Source organism: Schistocerca nitens, chromosome 1, assembly GCF_023898315.1.
Source record: "Schistocerca nitens isolate TAMUIC-IGC-003100 chromosome 1, iqSchNite1.1, whole genome shotgun sequence".
NCBI classification, from domain to species: Eukaryota; Metazoa; Arthropoda; class Insecta; order Orthoptera; family Acrididae; genus Schistocerca; species Schistocerca nitens.
The window spans coordinates 851,082,223-851,103,476 of NC_064614.1; the positions used below are offsets into that span (position 1 = coordinate 851,082,223).

Sequence of the window (21,254 nt, forward strand, 5' to 3'; positions counted from 1 at the left end):
GGCCTTTTACAAGTATACCTCCTCCTCTTGTGATTCTTGAGCAGAGTATTAGCTATTACTAGCTGAAACTTGTTACAGAACTCAATTAGTCTTTATCCTCTCTCATTCCTTGTCCCAAGCCCCTATTCTCCTGTAACCTTTTCTTCTACTCCTTCCCCTACATCTGCATTCCAGTCCCCCATGACTACTAAATTTTCATCCCCCTTTACATACTGTATTACCCTTTCAATATCCTCATACACTTTCTCTCTCTCTTCATATTCAGCTTGCGACCTCGGCATGTATACCTGAACTATTGTTGTCGGTGTTTATTTGCTGTCGACTCTGATAAGAACAACCCTGTCACTGAACTGTTCACAGTAACACACTCTCTGCACCACCTTCCTATTCATAAAGAATCCTACTCCTGTTATACTATTTTCTGCTGCTGTTGATATTACCCTATACTCATCTGACCAGAAATCTTTGTCTTCTTTCCATGTCACTTCACTGACCCCTACTATATCTAGATTGAGCCTTTGCATTCCCTTTTTCAAATTTTATAGTTTCCTTACCACGTTCAAGCTTCTGACATTCCACGCCCCTACTTGTAGAACGTTATCCTTCCACTGGTTATTCAAATCTTTTTCTCGGAAAAAAACATTATTTGCAACTTGTACAGAAAACAGGCTGCAGTTGCAAGATTCGAAGAGCATGAAGGGAAGCAGTAGTTGAGAAGGGAGTAAAACAGGGTTGTAGCTTATCCTCAGTGTTTTTCAGTGTGTACACTGAGCAAAGTGTGAAGGAAACCAAGGAGAAAATTGGTAATGGAATAATGGCTCATGGAGAAAAAATAAAAAATTTGTGGTTTGGTAGTCGTGTTTTATTTCTGTCAAAGATAGCTAAGGACTTGGAAGAGCAGTCAAATGGATTGGATAATGTCTTGAAAGGAGATTATAAAATGAACATCAATAAAACTAAACAAAGGCAATGGAAAGAAGTCAAATCTGGTGAGGCTGGCGGAAGTAGACTAGGAAATGAGACACTAAAAATGGTAGATTTGCTAATTTGGCAGCTAAATAACTGATGATGACCAAAGGAATGAAGCCATAAAATGCAAACTAGTAACAAGTCAGAAAAGTATTTTTGGGAAAGAGGAACTTGTCAATATCAAATGCAGATTTAAATGTTAGCTGTGACAAATGAATACAAATTAAAACATTACATTTCAACCAACTAATTGAATCAGAATATTGATCAAGATTTTAAGCACCTGATAACATTCAAACCAGTAACCTTCTGCATGTGAGGCCCTTGCCTTAGGCATCACGCTAAGCAACCAGTCTACAGTACCGTATTTTTTAAAGCTAATGAGTGCCAAGTGAAATACTGTTTTTCCCCCATCATTTTCTCGCAAGAAAGGGCTCATCTGGGAGAATGGATGCAGAGTTTGATACCCAGAACCTTAACCTACATCACCATACAGTTGATTCAAAAAGTTGATCCCACCACTGGAGGTATCTCCTTGTTAGGCTTAAAATTTGATACTCCATCACACACACACACACACACACACACACACACACACACACACACACAGTTTTTATGTTACTAAGAAGCTACATCACAGTAACTTTTGGAACTTCAAAGATAAAAATTAAATGATTAATTGCATTCCGATTGTAACAATTCATTTAATTTATTCATGTTTACACAATTTGTTTTAATCAGTCTTATGAAAATAAACTTTGAATTACTGTGTAATTAAACAATATTAAAGTCAGAAAGACTACTTCTTCACAGAAATGAAGGGCCAAAATTAAATTTCACAACACAAATTATGGTAATGACATTTCTTCCTGTTTCCAACTTAAACTTTACATCTTTTACAGGCATGTTTAATTGTAGCTTTATCAGTTTCTTTTCTTTTTTTTTCCAGACAATTGTTCAGATAGATTTGGAGCAACACTCAAGTCATTTATTTATGTCTCCATTTGTGAAATAAAAACAAAAGGATCACATACAACATAAAACTGATTGCATCTGCACATTACAAAAGCTCATATAGAACTGTGCCAATATCATACTTATCTGACAATAAACCAAAACCCCAAGCCTTGACTTCATAGGTACAGGCGACAAAATGATTAATAACTAGGAAGACTACCCTTTCCAGACTGAATACTCCAAGAATCTACTTGATTATCATCCACCGAAGAAGTGTATGACTATAATGGGGAGTGGATGTACCAAATGCAGACTCACTACCACTGGAAGTGACAAAAGTTAGTCAAATTAGGAAATAACTTATGAACAATGCAGCTGAATAGTACTTCATTGCAGCAGAACTATAGAAGTGTACTGGTGGTACACTATTAAGACAAAAGATAAATAATGTCCATAGCTTTCAGAAAAAAGTAAAAAGGAGACAAAAGGTAATATATGGTCAAACAAAAGAAAGGAGCAGTACTGAAAAAAGGTTACAATATTACAAAGTTAATTCTCTTCTGATGTAGGTATTCAAGCAGATTAGGATGTGGTACAGTTACACTAGAGCGAAAATCTTAATTAACAAGGGTCTACTGCTCATAAGGAAAAAAATTATTAGGCAAATAATTATTGATTTGTTACAATTTTTAATGAAAGTTGGGACCTAACCATGCTTAGAGGGAACAATTATCTGTTACATTCCATGCAGTATTCCCTGTGCCAATTTAATCTGCTGCACAGCAAATACACAAAAAAGAAGCACGAGGGAGAAATTCTGGAAGCTCTAATAAGGACTAATGTCTGCTTATTTCTCTGCATGTCTCCTCAACATTTACTGGAGCCCTAATGCATACTATCCTTATTGTTCACAATGTGTGTATTACGTTGTACTCACCACTGATAACTCTTGAACACAGAAAACTATAGTCCTAGCCCCAGCAAATTTTCGGGCCTACAAATGAAGACTAATTAAACAAAAAAGTTTTTATGAGTAATTGGAATATTTAAACAGAGGCACTGTCTGGGCTCTTCTTCCTTGTAATTCTTAAGGAAATTTTAGGTGGGTCAGAAAATGCAACTTGGTGATATTTACAAATTAGTCAGTGTTGCTCATTCTTGAGAGAAATTACATTTTATGTGCAATTCAGTGTGGGGAATACATCGACACATACATGTCTTGAAATGTAATATGCCATGTGTCATGAGATAAACAGCTGCATGAGGTTGAACCACAGTTTCCAAATAAAATTTTTTAAGATGAATGTGTAAGTGCATTGGCAGAGCAGGGAGCAAAGGTTTGGGAATGCAATAAATGGCTATTATGTAATTTGAATGAGTATGAAATGTACTCAAGTTTTAACACTTGACTTATTTTTCCTGAGTGCTGGAGGAAGATAGAAAGATGCAATTCATTTTTAAATGTGCAAGCACTCATGAATGTGTGACAGAGATGGCAGCTTTTAACACATACAGAACTCTAGCAGCAGTGGCTAGAGCGAGGACTGTTTTTGATACTTAAAATGGCAAAAAGTGTCCTCCAGGTGGGTGTCATGACTGCTGATCGACGTTCACAAGTTTGTGCACATGGTATGTTGCAGGCAATGTTGATGCTTTAGGGCAGCATGAATGGGACTTTCATTTTATTGATTGTGACAATGGATGAGACAGGGACTCAATCTTCCAGTCGTCACCCCAGACCCCTAAAGAAGTATTCGCCATGCAGTTATGGTATCAACATGAAAAATGTGTATAGCTGCAGGGAGATTATGTCAAGAAGTGACAAGTTTTCGTGCAATTAGATTTTGAGGGGGAGAAAATGGAAATGTTATAACTTGAATGCACCTGAAAATTTATACGGGAACCAAATTCATTTATTTATTTTTTAATTAAAAAGACCACAGCAAGAAAAACTGATTGCTTGAGCTTGAATTGATTCTGGAGTGTCAGATAAAAATGAATGGTACACTATATTATTTTGTGCAGTTACTGTAAAACCACGCGTTTAAGTTCACCTCGAACTTCACCAAAGAAGGCGCAATGATAAATGTATACTAAAAACGAAGATACGTGTGAAGCAACTGGCTTCAGAAAATAAAATATGTAAAAATATGTATGTAAACAATATACTTTATTTAAAAATAGTATCTTAAAGCTACAAAAAAATGTTACCCAACATATGCTAAAAGATATGAAGGCAAACAGCTAACATAGAACTTAAAAGTTACATTTCCAATACATAATAATACTATAAAGCTTAACAGAACAACCCATGCACTTAGGAACAATCAATGGTAGTCAATGATAAGTATCTCTAATTAACAAAAATGAATAGTATAGTGGAATACAAAAATTTCAAAACATTCACTAGCACAGGTCCATGAACAACACAAGAAATATGATATTCATTATGTTACTTTTGATGAACACATAAATATACTGTATGTAGCAATTTTCGTAAAAAATGCAATATATGAAACAAAATGGCAAGCATTTGTTTAACAGGAACAGACCATGCAGGCAGAAGACTGAAGATGTCCATAAGACTGAAAATTGTACAGATGGACACCAACGTACACGTCACACAGAACATTTTTTAATAAATACATAATTAAAAAGCAATGTTCTCCCTAAACCCTGTCTACATACTTCGATGTTCATTTATTCAAAGCTACATCTTACACTTACGAAAGAACTGTATAAACCTATCATTGTAAGATCATTATTATTAACCATGTTTTAAAAAATCTCTCTGTAAGAGGGTTACATTTGCTGAAACCTGATCGACTCCAGTTTAGCTTCCACATCACTGATCATCTGTTCTGAGTGGTGTTAGTACAGAATCAGAAATATACAACATTATTCAAACCACTACTCAACTATCAACTACACATTTTATTTTTCCATATTGTAAAAGCAAGACTTGGTAACAGATTTGGCTTACAAGTCTTGTCCTACAACCAACATATCAACATTATACTGCCAGTCAAAATGCTTTGAAAATGCAATGCAAATTAGGAAAGCTACGTAAATGACAATATCGTTCATATGTGGGGGAATCTTACAATAATAGTAAACCGGCAAGGTAACTGCTAAACCATACAGAAATTTTACTACATATTGTATCTCTTGTGTGTTTATTTTTGTTCCTTCCATGAATTCTCCATTCACAGAATGTCCATTGGTACATAAAGTACAGATTGCAGCAAACGTTAAATCTCATTTTAACCTACATTTTAAGAATATCTAATACTTTGGTACAAGTAAATACAAAATATCACATTTCTTTACATAGAGACAGAAAACAATTGTTTAACAGCTCATATGACTCGAATAAAACACAGCAGAAAAATAATTCACAAATGAAAGATAAAAAGTTAAGGAAATATAAAATGTTTTTAACTCACAATAAGTGTAAATCACGATCAGGTTCTCAAGAAACAGTAATGTTTTCCTGGACAATCCACATAAACAAAATAAAATTGGGATTTACAAAATAATTATTTTTCCATGAGCTAAAAACAAAATGAGTACAGATTTTCTAGCTACTATAAAGGCAATGAATGCCACAGTATTTCCCAATAGCATTCACAAGTAGAATAGAGATTTGAGTGAATGAATAGAAGACAACCTTAAATAAACGGAACAACTAAGAACCTGAAAGTAAGCAGGACAACAGCAGTGTGCTACTGGTGGAAAGAGAAATTCCTAATTAGCAAGCCGTTCTGACAGATCCACAGTATAATGGATTCCATGTGAATGAATAATAAAAAAATAAAATAAAAAATATTAAAGAGTACTAACTCAATGGATTTCAAGTGGAAAAATTTATTCTGTCTGCTGGACCAGACCTAAAAGTACTTACTGTTGATGGGCAGTGAACTACCAATTACACAATTCTAGTAAACCTTATGGACTCAGTCAAAAGCTTCAGTTTGCCATTAGCTTCTCTCATACAAACTGAAGAAAGTTCCACATTAATAAAATTTCGTTATTTGGTACTTATATGGAAGACCCAAATTGATAAAAGTTTTAATGTGCTGTATAGCAGGAGCATTTTAATGTCTTACATCTGATACTACAACTAGGAGATATGTGGCAGCCAACTCAATATCAAATATTGGTTCGTTGTTTCCTACACGACAGAAATCCAGCAATTTAAAAAGGAAAAAAAAGTAAATAAAAAAATGTATTTATGAAATAGGTTGTGTGTGATAATGATAAACACATGAAAATAATGTCAGTTAAGGTGCCTTCCAGTCATCCTTGGTAGTGACCAATGCCCTGGATTTACAGTTTTCAATTTCTACTTTGCACTAACAGAATTCTATTTTTCCCCCAACATGGAATATAACATGTCGGTTGCATTAAAATTATGGGTGGTTCATATCTAATTTTGTTACTTTTCCCTAGCTTTACCTTTCTGTTGTTTAATCAAGAATGTGCTCTGTTTCACAATAATTCATAATTTTCACTGTTCACTTGTACAACCACATTTAGCTGGTTTAATTCTTATTTCACACTTGACCAGTTATCAACTTGTTTTAAATGTAACATTTTGAAACAATTAACTTTCCAAACAAAGAAAAGATTTGTAAGCAAGACAACATTCAGTTATGAGAAAGTGTTTAATGAAGAAATAAAGATTCAAGCAAAACACAGAATGCTTTGATCTTTCTGAAACCCCCTCCCCCTTCAATATTTCAGTAAAAATGGAAACACGAAGTCAGATCATATTCCACACAAACTGGTTATAACCATATAACATATACTGAAAACAGGTTAAACAGGAAATGAAGTTTTACATTCTCATTACAGAAATAATAAATAACTACACATTTCATTACAATACATATTTACCATAACAAGTAAACATAAATAATGGAAGTTTTGTGAGCAACATTATTTTCAGTCGGAATCTGCAGTGCAAGTATTATTTGTCAACCACTGACATAAATACTAACTGCATCCTAATGCAAGTTCTAAGCAACATAGACATAAATTGGAATGCATATTTAAAGCTGCTCCTTGGAAACGAGTACTGCACGGTTCTGATTTACAAGCAAATCATCAATGCAAAAATCTTTTTCTCCTGACGTATCTATTAATTTTAATCCCAGAACAGTATCATGAGGATTTACAATATCTGGACCTGTATCCAAAACCAAAGATGGAAACTGTTTCTCCACCACCAAGCTCTGGAACAATAGACAGTCCTCCACAGACCAGTCTCCATGAATTGGTTTTACAGCTGCAAAAAACAGGTAAATGAGCAACAAATCAAAGGAGAAATTGCATTTCTATACATCGTAGTCAATGAAGATCACCTACTGCACCAAATATAATAATTTTATAACTTTACATGTTATACAGTTCAAATAACATGAAACCTGTTTGAAATACTAACCACATAATTTTGCCTTTATTGCTTGATGTGGCAGAGTCTTAAATTCATCTGCCAGCAGTCTGAACTTTTCACGGGAGAGGACTGAGACATCACCATAGTCGCAGAAGTACACAGAAATTACTGAATCGCTCATAACGCTTATGACTTTGCCTCTGAAAACAAATACATATATAAATATATATTGAATATAATAGAGGGAAACTTTCCACGTGGGAAAAATATATCTAAAAACAAAGATGATGTGACTTACCAAACGAAAGTGCTGGCACGTTGATAGACAAACAAACAAACACGAACATACACACAAAATTCAAGCTTTCGCAACCAACGGTTGCTTCATCAGGAAAGAGGGAAGGAGAGGGAAAGACGAAAGGATGTGGGTTTTAAGGGAGAGGGTAAGGAGTCATTCCAATCCTGGGAGCGGAAAGACTTACCTTAGGGGGAAAAAAGGACAGGTATACACTCGCGCACACACACACACACACATACCCATCCGCACATACACAGACACAAGCAGACATTTGTAAAGGCAAAGAGTTTTACAAATGTCTGCTTGTGTCTGTGTATGTGCGGATGGATATGTGTGTGTGTGCGCGAGTGTATACCTGTCCTTTTTTCCCCCTAAGGTAAGTCTTTCCGCTCCCAGGATTGGAATGACTCCTTACCCTCTCCCATAAAACCCACATCCTTTCGTCTTTCCCCCTCCTTCCCTCTTTCCTGATGAAGCAACAGTTGGTTGCGAAAGCTTGAATTTTGTGTGTATGGTTGTGTTTGCTTGTGTGTATCAACCTGCCAGCGCTTTCATTTGGTAAGTCACATCATCTTTGTTTTTAGACATAAATATATATATATTTATTTAATCTTACATGCATTTTAATGAAATCAAAATAAATCTTTTATGCAACATTTCAATTGCCACAGCTACCAAAATATGTGAACCACACATCAAAATATGTGAACCATACATAAATGTATTCCTTATGAAATAGGGAAGGCAAACATTGTTATGACTACCCTATCAACATGGGACAAGTTTAAATATGCTGTCAGTTACTACAGGTGGTTGAAAACTATCAGGGGTTTAGGAGGAGATGTGGAGAAAACACACACACACACACACACACACACACACACACACGCACGCACGCACGCACGCACGCGCGCGCGCCTGTGTTCAGATAAGAATGAGGATAAATAGATGGGAGGAGGAGATGGAAAGAGAGAAGAAGAAGAAGAGGAGGAGGAGGAGGAGGAGACTGACAATGGACTGTGAGAGGACAGAGAACAAGGAGGAAGAGGAAATGGACTAATAGAAGACTGAAATAAATACATACAGACATGACCGGTATTCAGCTAGTACAAATACAAAAACATTAATACTCACTGATTTTGCTTTATTTATGAAATAACTTTATGCATTACACTTCTCAATTTCCAAGGAAAATAACGTAATACTAACAAGGACCCCCCCCCCCCCCCCATGAACCATGGACCTTGCCGTTGGTGGGGAGGCTTGCGGGCCTCAGCGATACAGATAGCCGTACCGTAGGTACAACCACAACGGAGGGGTATCTGTTGAGAGGCCAGACAAACGTGTGGTTCCTGAAGAGGGGCAGCAGCCTTTTCAGTAGTTGCAAGGGCAACAGTCTGGATGATTGACTGATCTGGCCTTGTAACAATAACCAAAACGGCCTTGCTGTGCTGGTACTGCGAACGGCTGAAAGCAAGGGGAAACTACGGCTGTAATTTTTCCCGAGGGCATGCAGCTTTACTGTATGATTAAATGATGATGGCGTCCTCTTGGGTAAAATATTCCGGAGGTAAAATAGTCCCCCATTCGGATCTCCGGGCGGGGACTACTCAAGAGGATGTCGTTATCAGGAGAAAGAAAACGCGTTCTACGGATCGGAGCGTGGAATGTCAGGTCCCTTAATCGGGCAGGTAGGTTAGAAAATTTGAAAAGGGAAATGGATAGGTTAAAGTTAGATATAGTGGGAATTAGTGAAGTTCGGTGGCAGGAGGAACAAGACTTCTGGTCAGGTGACTACAGGGTTATAAACACAAAGTCAAATAGGGGTAATGCAGGAGTAGGTTTAATAATGAATAGGAAAATAGGAATGCGGGTAAGCTACTACAAACAGCATAGTGAACGCATTATTGTGGCCAAGATAGATACGAAGCCCACACCTACTACAGTAGTACAAGTTTATATGCCAACTAGCTCTGCAGATGACGAAGAAATTGAAGAAATGTATGAGGAAATAAAAGAAATTATTCAGATAGTGAAGGGAGACGAAAATTTAATAGTCATGGGTGACTGGAATTCGAGTGTAGGAAAAGGGAGAGAAGGAAACGTAGTAAGTGAATATGGATTCGGGCTAAGAAATGAAAGAGGAAGCCGCCTGGTAGAATTTTGCACAGAGCACAACTTAATCATAGCCAACACTTGGTTTAAGAATCATGATAGAAGGTTGTATACATGGAAGAACCCTGGAGATACTAAAAGGTATCAGATAGATTATATAATGGTAAGACAGAGATTTAGGAACCAGGTTTTAATTTGTAAGACATTTCCAGGGGCAGATGGGGACTCTGACCACAATCTATTGGTTATGAACTGTCGATTAAAACTGAAGAAATTGCAAAAAGGTGGGAATTTAAGGAGATGGGACCTGGATAAATTGAAAGAAGCAGAGGTTGTACAGAGTTTCAGGGAGAGCATAAGGGAACAATTGACAGGAATGGGGGAAAGAAATACAGTAGAAGAAGAATGGGTAGCTTTGAGGGATGAAGTAGTGAAGGCAGCAGAGGATCAAGTAGGTAAAAAGACGAGGGCTAGTAGAAATCCTTGGGTAACAGAAGAAATATTGAATTTAATTGATGAAAGGAGAAAATATAAAAATGCAGTAAATGAAGCAGGCAAAAAGGAATACAAATGTCTCAAAAATGAGATCGACAGGAAGTGCAAAATGGCTAAGCAGGGATGGCTAGAGGACAAATGTAAGGATGTAGAGGCTTATCTCACTAGGGGTAAGATAGATGCTGCCTACAGGAAAATTAAAGAGACCTTTGGAGAAAAGAGAACCACTTGTATGAACATCAAGAGTTCATATGGAAACCCAGTTCTAAGCAAAGAAGGGAAAGCAGAAAGGTGGAAGGAGTATATAGAGGGTCTATACAAGGGCGATGTACTTGAGGACAATATTATGGAAATGGAAGAGGATGTAGATGAAGATGCAATGGGAGATATGATACTGCGTGAAGAGTTTGACAGAGCACTGAACTGCGTGAAGAGTTTGACAGAGCACTGAAAGACCAGAGTCGAAACAAGGCCCCCGGAGTAGACAACATTCCATTGGAACTACTGACGGCCTTGGGAGAGCCAGTCCTGACAAAACTCTACCATCTGGTGAGCAAGATGTATGAAACAGGCGAAATACCCTCAGACTTCAAGAAGAATATAATAATTCCAATCCCAAAGAAAGCAGGTGTTGACAGATGTGAGAATTACCGAACTATAAGTTTAATAAGCCACAGCTGCAAAATACTAACACGAATTCTTTACAGACGAATGGAAAAACTAGTAGAAGCCGACCTCGGGGAAGATCAGTTTGGATTCTGTAGAAATACTGGAACACGTGAGGCAATACTGACCCTACGACTTATCTTAGAAGAAAGATTAAGGAAAGGCAAACCTATGTTTCTAGCATTTGTGGACTTAAAGAAAGCTTTTGACAATGTTGACTGGAATACTCTCTTTCAAATTCTAAAGGTGGCAGGGGTAAAATACAGGGAGCGAAAGGCTATTTACAATTTGTACAGAAACCAGATGGCAGTTATAAGAGTCGAGGGACATGAAAGGGAAGCAGTGGTTGGGAAGGGAGTAAGACAGGGTTGTAGCCTCTCCCCGATGTTATTCAATCTGTATATGGAGCCAGCACTAAAGGAAACAAAAGAAAAATTCGGAGTAGGTATTAAAATCCATGGAGAAGAAATAAAAACTTTGAGGTTCGCCGATGACATTGTAATTCCGTCAGAGACGGCAAAAGACTTGGAAGAGCAGTTGAACGGAATGGCTGGTGTCTTGAAGGGAGGATATAAGATGAACATCAACAAAAGCAAAATGAGGATAATGGAATGTAGTTGAATTAAGTTGGGTGATGTTGAGGGTATTAGATTAGGAAATGAGACACTTAAAGTAGTAAAGGAGTTTTGCTATTTGGGGAGCAAAATAACTGATGATGGTCGAAGTAGAGAGGATATAAAATGTAGACTGGCAATGGCAAGGAAAGCGTTTCTGAAGAAGAGAAATTTGTTAACATCGAGTATAGATTTAAGTGTCAGGAAGTCGTTTCTGAAAGTGTTTGTATGGAGTGTAGCCATGTATGGAAGTGAAACATGGACGGTAAATAGTTTGGACAAGAAGAGAATAGAAGCTTTCGAAATGTGGTGCTACAGAAGAATGCTGAAGATTAGATGGGTAGATCACATAGTGAGGAGGTACTGAATAGGATTGGGGAGAAGAGGAGTTTGTGGCACAACTTGACCAGAAGAAGGGATCGGTTGGTAGGACATGTTCTGAGGCATCAAGGGATCACCAATTTAGTATTGGAGGGCAGCGTGGAGGGTAAAAATCGTAGAGGGAGACCAAGAGATGAATACACTAAGCAGATTCAGAAGGATGTAGGTTGCAGTAGGTACTGGGAGATGAAGAAGCTTGCACAGGATAGAGTACCATGGAGAGCTGCATCAAACCAGTCTCAGGACTGAAGACCACAACAACAACAACTAACAAGGAGAGGCCCGCAGCAGGGGGAGCGACTTTTTGAAACCATCTACATGGTGATGTCAGTTAAAATCCTAGATAACACAAACTGCAGGCATATACCTTGATTGGCCCTTGTTTGTGAGTAACCAAAGAAAAAGGTTTTGAAATTTTACATGACACTCAGCAGCATTAAAATAGTAATATTGTATGGACTAGTTGCATGGGGTAATGGATAGGTTAAGGCCTTCACATGCAGTTTATGGACTTGATTCTTATTGAGTGCTTTACTTTTTTTAATTTTTAAATCGTTATTGAAATGACTTTGATCATATTTTTCTTCAATTAAATTGGTTTAAATGTATTTTTTTTTTATTTCAATTCCTCTGTCACATGTCACATAATTTTAATAATATTATGATTTCTTATTTGTTCTCTTTTTTCTTTATATCTTTCTTTCCCCAAACAGAATTTTTGTGAATACGAATTTCATTATAGTTTTCTATTACAATATTTACACTTTTTAAAATGCCAATGTATGGATAAAAAACAAAAGATTAAATAATGTATCTGTATTGACTGTGCGATGGGTCAAAAATGCATTTTTCATTACAAGATGTGCATTTCTTTTTGGATGGCAAGTGCCAAATGAGCATTTAACACATAGCCCAAATTCCTGCTGCACTACGGGCAAAATCCGCAGACAAAGATTTAAATGAAGAAAGGGATTATAACTAAAATCTCATTCAAACAAAATGAGGAATAGGATGATGAAACAAGAGAAATTAAACGTAAATTAATACAGAGAATTAATTTTAAAAAATCATGTGATGAAAGATTTCCCATGGAAAAAGGAGGACACGACGAAAAAGGAGAGTGAATTATGAAGTTGATACGATGATTAAGATGAAAGTTTGATACTACTTTTAAAAAGCTACTGAGCGTCACAAAAATTCTGATTTTTCTTTCTTTGTCAATTACTCGCAAATGAGGGCCCACCAGGGTGAATGGCTACACACAGTGTAACAATATTATGAGACAGAAAGTTGCTACTCACCATATAGTGGAGATGCTGAGTCGTGGATAGGCACAACAACAAGACTTTCAGAATTAATTAATTTTTCTTCTTTCTGTTGTGTCTATCCGTGACTCAGCATCTTCACTATATGGTAAGTAGCAACTCTCCTTCTTGTAATAATGTTACTTTCCATCCTGGATTTTACATTACTGTGAACATGGTTTCAAATAGTTGAACCCAGTGCTGGGGACCTCTCCTTGTAAGCGGTGATTTTTGTTTAATCTTTCAGGGTACACCTATATTAACATATTCTGTAACACAGTTATACACTACTCTGATACCTGTTGTCATAAGCAATTAATTAGTGGAAGCAGATAAAAGAACCTAAATCCTTCGAATTAGAATTAGCTGCAAGATTATGACAAAGCTCTACGTAACATCACAGGATACTGATGATGACATGGTTCAAAAACCAAGCTTCTCCAGCAGTAAGACAAGACTTATTTGGAACGTAGTAAAAAATGATAAAAGTTACACGACTAAGGAAAATGAAGAAATTTCTTTAAAAGTATATAATGAACTGATCAACGATAGTCCCAAAATTGCAGACAGTTATTTTCTTCTTTCAATGTTATATAAACTAAATTAAATCACCTATAATTTGATATACAGGGGGCAATGTTAACACAGCTTGTCCATCACCGAACTGTTCTTAAAATTTTATTTGTGCTGTGAAAATTTTTGTGCTATTATTATTATGTAGGAAGTACAGAGCTGTGACTGCAAAATAAAGAAAACCAATCCTTTATTAGCAAAGATACTGTGATTGAAAAAGAAGTAGAGGTTGTGGATGGAGAATTTATCCGGTTTACTGCCCAAAACTGCTGAAATTCCAACGAGGTGAACTGTGGCCCATTGTCCAAAACTGGGACCACAGGTAACCCTTCGATGCAAAAGGTTGACATGAGAGTCTCGACAGTGCTAGATGTTGTGATTTAGCACATGGGCACCATGAACAGAAGCTTGCTAAAGGCATCTACCACAATAAGGACTATATGTAGCAATATCAATACATTGAATCATAAAATGCGCAACACAATTAAAGGGTCACTTTTTCAAAAGAAAAACCCAAATTGTCTTCTATTGTCCCTCAAGTGTGAAATTTGACTTATATGTGCCTACAACCTTCTTCTATAATGGTACAAAAGCATGGCACCCTGCAACATCACTCTCACGGTCCACGAAGCTTCAAACTACAATATGTCAACATGTGCAAAAGCAAGACCAGGGTTCAGAATTTCATGTGAGGTGTAAGGTGGATTAATAATGTCACACTGGCTCCAAATGTCACCAAAATTCTGCCCAACATCATCATGGACATTTTACACAATTGGAAGGTTGTTACATCCCTTTACCCATACATAATTCACCCTTTTATTCGACACCTCTGCAATGGAGGTTGGAACTGCAATGCCCACCACTGAAATCATGCACTTGTTTGTAGGTGTCCAATGACAACATTTGAAGGACACCATCACTCAACATCAACACTAAGTCGTCTCACGCAGTGGCATAAATGGCACCACTGAAACCACCCCTTCCCTTGGGATGTTGATTCCCACACATTTTGAGGTCAAAAACAAGAGTTTGCACTGCAATGAGCAACAGAACCCCACCTCCCCAAATGATTCAACCCTTCTCTAAAGCAATGTGGGCCTGTAACCCCACCGAACATAACTGCACCCCTTTGAAATGTAACACAAATGCAATTTTTGCTCTGGTGTGCAGGGAGGAAAACTACAGATCATTCAAAACCATTTGATGGAATCTGTAGATGATCCAAAGCAGCGTAAAGGGTGTTTATGCTTTTTTGGCACTTCTGTTTCACACCCTCCTGTGGCGTGATCACACGACGGTGGTGGTGGTGGTGGTGGTGGTGGTGGGGGGGGGGGGGGGGGGGGGGCATTTTCTGAACTTGATGAAATGCTGCACACTTTACCTTCAGTGGAAGATCACTGCCTACATAAAATTTCGTAATCTGACTTTAAACATACATGCATGTAATGTACAAAGGGGACAGGTTATAAAAAGTGTATAAAATTCTTGGCTGATTTACTTCAAATTTCTACATGGCCTGCTAATGAACATTAAGGCAAATGGAAACATTATTACCAAACATCTGGAAAAGTAATTGGCCAATTTACTTCAAAGTTCATGACCAATTTACTTCAAATTTCTAAATGCAGATGAAACAATGAAGAAAATTAATGAAAAATTAAATGCCTGACAAACAAAACATTTCATGGTAAACTGACTGTAATTCATATTGCAAGAATAAAATACAGTATCGGTACCCAACTTGGAGATAGTACCATCGGACATCACTCTATTCCAGGACAACTGAAATCTCCAGAATTTGACAGAAACAGGATTGCAAAGTCCTATTTATTGATAAGTTGTGATTGTTCCATTTGACATATTCTACAGTTAATTTATTATTGAAATCCACAATGCCATACAAAAGCTAAGGCAGATCATGTATAAAGAACCAACAAAGGTCAGTGGATTGTGGGCCAATCAAAAGATCGAACAGAACCCGAGATTTCTCAAACTGTGACATAAACTGTTCGAACAATCTGAGTCATGATCAAACACAGCCCAACTTGAAATAGTGAAAAGTGAGCTGAAACAATAGAAGATTAATTCTGCAAAAACACAGTGAGATACTTATTGCAGATTGTAATAACAGATGTTGTTATGTGTTTCAACAAGGCACAGGGCAATGCCAGGCCCTGCAGCTAGTGATGGAATAAAACAGCAAAGGGTCCTCTAAGACCCAACAGTTCAGCACCACCCGCGTATCTCTGTTGGGCACTTCTACAGAGACAGCCGTCAATGATTCCTAGATGCTGGCACGATAGCCATGGGGGCAGGCCCACAATATCCTTTTAGAAGAGGTGTAAGTCCTGTTGCACTCTGATCTGTGGTTTTCAACTGCAAAATGTGTGGTGAACAACAGCCCAAGGGAAGGGGTGGTTTTATTGGAGCTCTTTAAGCCACCCTGAGGCCTTTGTGTGACAATACTGAACAGCGGTGTGTCTCAAATGTTTACCTCACCTACCCAAAAGAAAATGGCACAATTTCAACGCTGGGCATCGCAGTACTGACCTCTAGTGCAGAGGCATCAAAAGAAGGGGTGAAATGTGTGTAAGAAGGGGTGTCATGACATGTCCACAGTGATACTTAGGCAGAATTATGGTGAAATATGGTAGCAAAGTGACATCATTAACCCACTTTACACCTCATATGAACTTCTGGTCTCAGGCCTTTTTTCACATGTCGACACCCTGCTGTATGAAGTGTGAACGAGCCCGAGGGTGATGTCACACAGTGCCTTGCTTTTGCATCATTAAAGAGAAAGACTGTAGACACCTTGAGTTAAATTTCACATTCCTATGTTGCAGTGGGAGATAAATAAGGGGTTTTGAAAATGTAACCCTTTTACTGAGTTGCACAGTATAGTTTGTGTCATGATCACATTCTCTAGTTGGTTGTACGTGTTTCCAACATGGACACAGCCATTAGATTTTTAAATCATGTAACTGCAACAGTGGTTTCTTCAATTGTGTTGGTATTCTTCTATCATTGTGTGTGAACCAATGTTCTCCCTAAATTACTGGCACAGTCAAACAACCTTGTGATCCCCTGAGCATAAGACAGATTCAAAGTATCTCAAAAAGCAAACGTGCTGTGTCAGACCAAACAAATGGTTCTTCTCAGAACTTGTAGTAATTGTAGTCTTCAGTCCAAAGACAGGTTCTGATGGAGCTCTCCATGCTACTCTATCCTGTACAAGCCTCTTCATCTCTGTATAACTGCTGCAACCTGCATCCTTTTGAATATGCTTATTATACCCATCTCTTTGTCTCACTCTACAATTTTTACTTCCGCACACTTCCTTCCAATACTGAACTGTTGATCCCTTGATGTCTCACAATGTGTCCTATCAACTGATCCCTTCTTTTAGGAGGGTTGCCACAAGTTTCCCCAATTGAAATTCCCTGATATTTCCCTCATTTCCAGACAAGTTCTAACATTTTTCCTGCCAAATTTTGAGACTGATTAATTGAGAGGGTTTATGAGCCCAAACAGCGAAGTCATCAGTCCCACGACTCCAAAGTTACTCACAGAAGAAAGAGGGTCCATTAAAAGTAGATAGGTCGTCAGGGAAATCAAACTATAAAACAAGGAAGTTAGAAAACACATAGTATAAGGCATAAAAGGTTAGAACAAATCTAAAAATTGGAGAAAAAGCGTTCTTTCCACAGGGTAGTGGTTAAGGTGTCAGAGACCAATAAAACATGAACAGAGGCCCCAACCACAACCACTCTGTCCCTGCTCCAGGAGTAAAGCAAAACCTTATATCTGGAAATAACCATTTTCATGGAGGAAACTAAGGACCAGTTCAACAATCCATGAACTGTCTGCTATTATTAAAATTAAGGAAGACTACACTTAGCACGAAGGGTCAAAAGTAGGGGACATCCCACTAATATGTGGGATCCAGTCTGTATGGCTCCACAACCATATTGTGGGGGTGGTTTGTTACACAGGAGGAAACAATGGGTGGGCTTGGTATGACCAATGCATAGATGGCATAAAACAGTGGACTCCTTCCAACAGGAGTAGAAGGAGGAAGCACCAAAGCGCAGCAGTCTCCTTGATTGTGCAGAGTTTATTACTGAGAGCTGTAGTGCACCAGATGTCATTCCACTTTTGGGCAAAGACAGATTTGACATAGCCAGCATATTATCATACCCTTCGTTGAAGCCAAGCACACATGGCAATCCCAATTATGGCTGTACACATCAGTTGCTTCCAAACCATGGCAGGCATCAACAGCAACGTGTCACTTTGTGTACACACCAAGCTCCAGCAGCCTCCACAAGAAATCCCAGCAGCGTGCACAGCCGGCAGTGGCACTGTGTCTGGATGTTACACAACACTGCACAGAATTCCTTCCCCGAATTACTTAAGAAGGTCCACAACCTGACCAACAGCACTTATGCTCTGGGCTCAACACCAGTTGTCCCCTGCAGCTCATCTGTTGGTAGCATCTTCAGCAGCAGTCTTTCCACACCATCCAGATCACCAACCAGACACTGGCCCAGTGCAGCTCAGGACTCCAACAAACACACCACCCGGCCTGCACCCGACCGAGCCAAACACCCATCTGGACATCGGGCCGACCACTGCCCAGGACATCTATCAGACACCAATGAAGGACAACAGTGAGATTTTATTACCTACAGTGAGACATTATCATTCTACCAGAAGTGAGTATTACTTCCGGGTATTATTTCCTGCTTTATGTCCGAGCTGTTAATTGCTCATTTGTGTATATGCTGATAAAGTGTACCTTTCATTGCAACCTGTGAACAAACATTGTTACAAGCTGTCCTTGCCACCTTGTAAGGACCAAGATACAAGATAATGCTTACATGCTACTCCCATTTCATATTGCTTTGCAATGTTACACCTAAATATTAATTAACATGACTATGTCAAGCAGCACACTACTAACGCTGTATTCAAACATTATGGGATTGCTTTTCTTACTCATCTGTTAACTACTGCCATTCGTCATCCCCTCTATAAATTTTGTCAAAATCACCATCTATCCTTCTTTAATCACTCAACAAGGACAATTTCCGGAACACCACAGAATTCAGACTAACTGTCATTGCTTTCCAGTTAGTCATTTTGTCCAAATAATCATGAGCATACATTGCTGCATTCACGTAACTGTGGTATTAACAAGAAGAAAAGGGTAAATGCAATCTCTGTTATTGCTTTTCAAAGCTGTTATGTTTTTATGCAAATAAATATACACAGAGCACTAATATCACATCGCTAATTTCTAAGTGCTGTGTGCCTGTGTGGGTTATGTTGCCAGATCTGTGAACAGTATTTCCACTTCATTGTTCACTGTCGCAGTGTTTTAGTCATGGATTCTGGTTGGATAGGAAACAATCTTTCTCCCATTTATTGTTGTTTATTCATGTAAGACAGTGCTTGTAACATTAGTTGCCTTGTACTTGTGTGAAACCATGTATCATTTACAGAGTTGTGAAAACTCTGTGGTGATCAGTGAATGTGTTTACTTTGAGGCCTAAAAAAAAAAGGGCACGAGCAGTTCCATATCACAGCCAGTAAACAGAACTCCTAAATGTCTCTGTGTTAGTGAAAGTACAGTGAAGTGAATTTCGAGAAAATATAAAGAAACTTCATGTCTTGTATCATCAAAAAAGAGTTCTGGCAGGCGACAGAAGTTGGTATTGCATAAGTTTATAAAGGGAGTCATATGAAGATGTGGAAAAGCTGTTTCCAACAGTGGCAGCCGTGTTGGAAAAGTTGAAGACTGAAGTGGAAAATTTTCCTGGTGTGAGTGAAACAATCCTTTGGTGTGCTGTTTGAAAACTGTGCTTCAGATACAAAAAGTTATACAAAATAACCTGTGCTGATAGAAAACAACCAAGCAGCAGGAAAAAGGGATATGTTTTTGGGGGAAACAAGCCATTTGCATAACATGGGATGGACTGTTTATTACACTGATGAGAGTTGGTGTGGTGCAAATCATTCCAGAAAGTTTGATTGGCAGGAACAAAATGCCCCATGCATCAGAAAATTTATACAATTATCATAGAAAAAGTGTTCAAGAGTGGAATGGCTGGAAAGGAGGAATTCAATCATTAGATTCTAGAAAAAGTATTACAATGTGCCACATTTGGAATAAAGGTGGTTTTATGCAAAATGCTGGCTTACGTTTTATTTGGCAAAAAGGAGGTGCATATTGCCATTCTCAAATGAATGCCAGGCACTACAAAGAGTGGTTTAGGAGTGTGGTCTCAAAACATTACCACACAGATCTGCAGAAATTACCAAACATATTCGACTCCATATCATACAATGATAAATCCAGTATCACGAAATCCATCTACAAAATGGAGAAACAATTCTATTATCGAATCGATGGAAATCAGTAATGTAGAGCTTCCATCTAATGCCACATGATATGAGGAATTTACTAACGTTGGCCTGTTGAAACACGTGTGACCACACTTCAGGACACAGGAATACCTTTTGGAAAGTATAGTGTGATCAGTGGACAAGGAAATGAACTTCTGTGGTTGCCTGTAGTGCAATGCAAACTGAATGCCACTGAACTTATTTGGGTATTTGTCAACAACAAGATAGCAAAGGAGAACAAGAATTTTAAAATAAGTGATACTTTACAGTTGTGTCATTCCACTCTGGAAAGTGTTCCCCTAAGTGTCTGGGGGAATTCAGTGAGTCACATACACAACCTTGGAAACAGTTATGCACAGAAAGCCCCCGTCTTAACAAAGCAATACAACTGTTGCTGATACAAGTATATGACTGCAACAGCATCAGCAAGACCTCAGCCAGCAGCAAAAGCAATTAAGGTAAACTTTCCAGAATGAGATTTTCACTCTGCAACACAGTGTGCACTGATATGAAACTTCCCGGCAGATTAAAACTGTGTGCCGGACTGAGACTCGAACTCAGGACCTTTGCCTTTTGCAGGAAAGTGCTCTACCATCTGAGCTACCAAGCACGACTCACGCCCCGTCCTCACAGCTTCACTTCTGCCAGCACCTCATCTCCTACTTTTCAAACTTCACAGAAGCTCTCCTGCAGAACTAGCACTCCTGGAAGAAAGGATGTTGCGGAGACATGGCTTTGACATAGCCTGGGGTATGCTTCCAGAATGAGATTTTCACTCTGCAGTAGAATGTGCACTGATATGAAACTTCCTGGCAGATTAAAACTGTGTGCTGGACCGAGACTCGAACTCAGGCATTAGCCTTATGCGAGCAAGTGCTCTACCATCCGATTTTTAATCTGACACGTAGTTTCAAGGTCAGTCATTACTCTTTACTGCAAAATTTACTCGAGCTAATCGACTTTTCCATTTACTGTTGAGTGTGCTATACAAATGTTCATTTGTTGTGAGCAGCTTGCATATATCAAGTATTTATTTACCATTTCGCAACAAAAACTGAATGTGGCAATGC

At 38.2% G+C, this 21,254-nt stretch overlaps 1 protein-coding gene across 3 annotated transcripts in view; it reads right to left on the reverse strand.

The window, feature by feature from the left end:
• Positions 1-1,659: 1,659 nt before the first annotated feature.
• The window catches only part of LOC126263227 (tudor domain-containing protein 7A-like), a 212,706-nt gene continuing 193,111 nt past the window's right edge, over positions 1,660-21,254 (reverse strand). For all 3 annotated transcript variants that reach the window (XM_049960324.1, XM_049960313.1, XM_049960320.1), the window contains exons 19-20: positions 7,373-7,524; positions 1,660-7,216 (exon numbers count right to left, since the gene is read on the reverse strand). In XM_049960324.1, the coding sequence (XP_049816281.1) occupies positions 6,981-7,216; positions 7,373-7,524 (388 nt within the window). In that variant the 3' untranslated portion in view covers positions 1,660-6,980. The remainder of the gene's footprint in view (positions 7,217-7,372; positions 7,525-21,254) is intronic.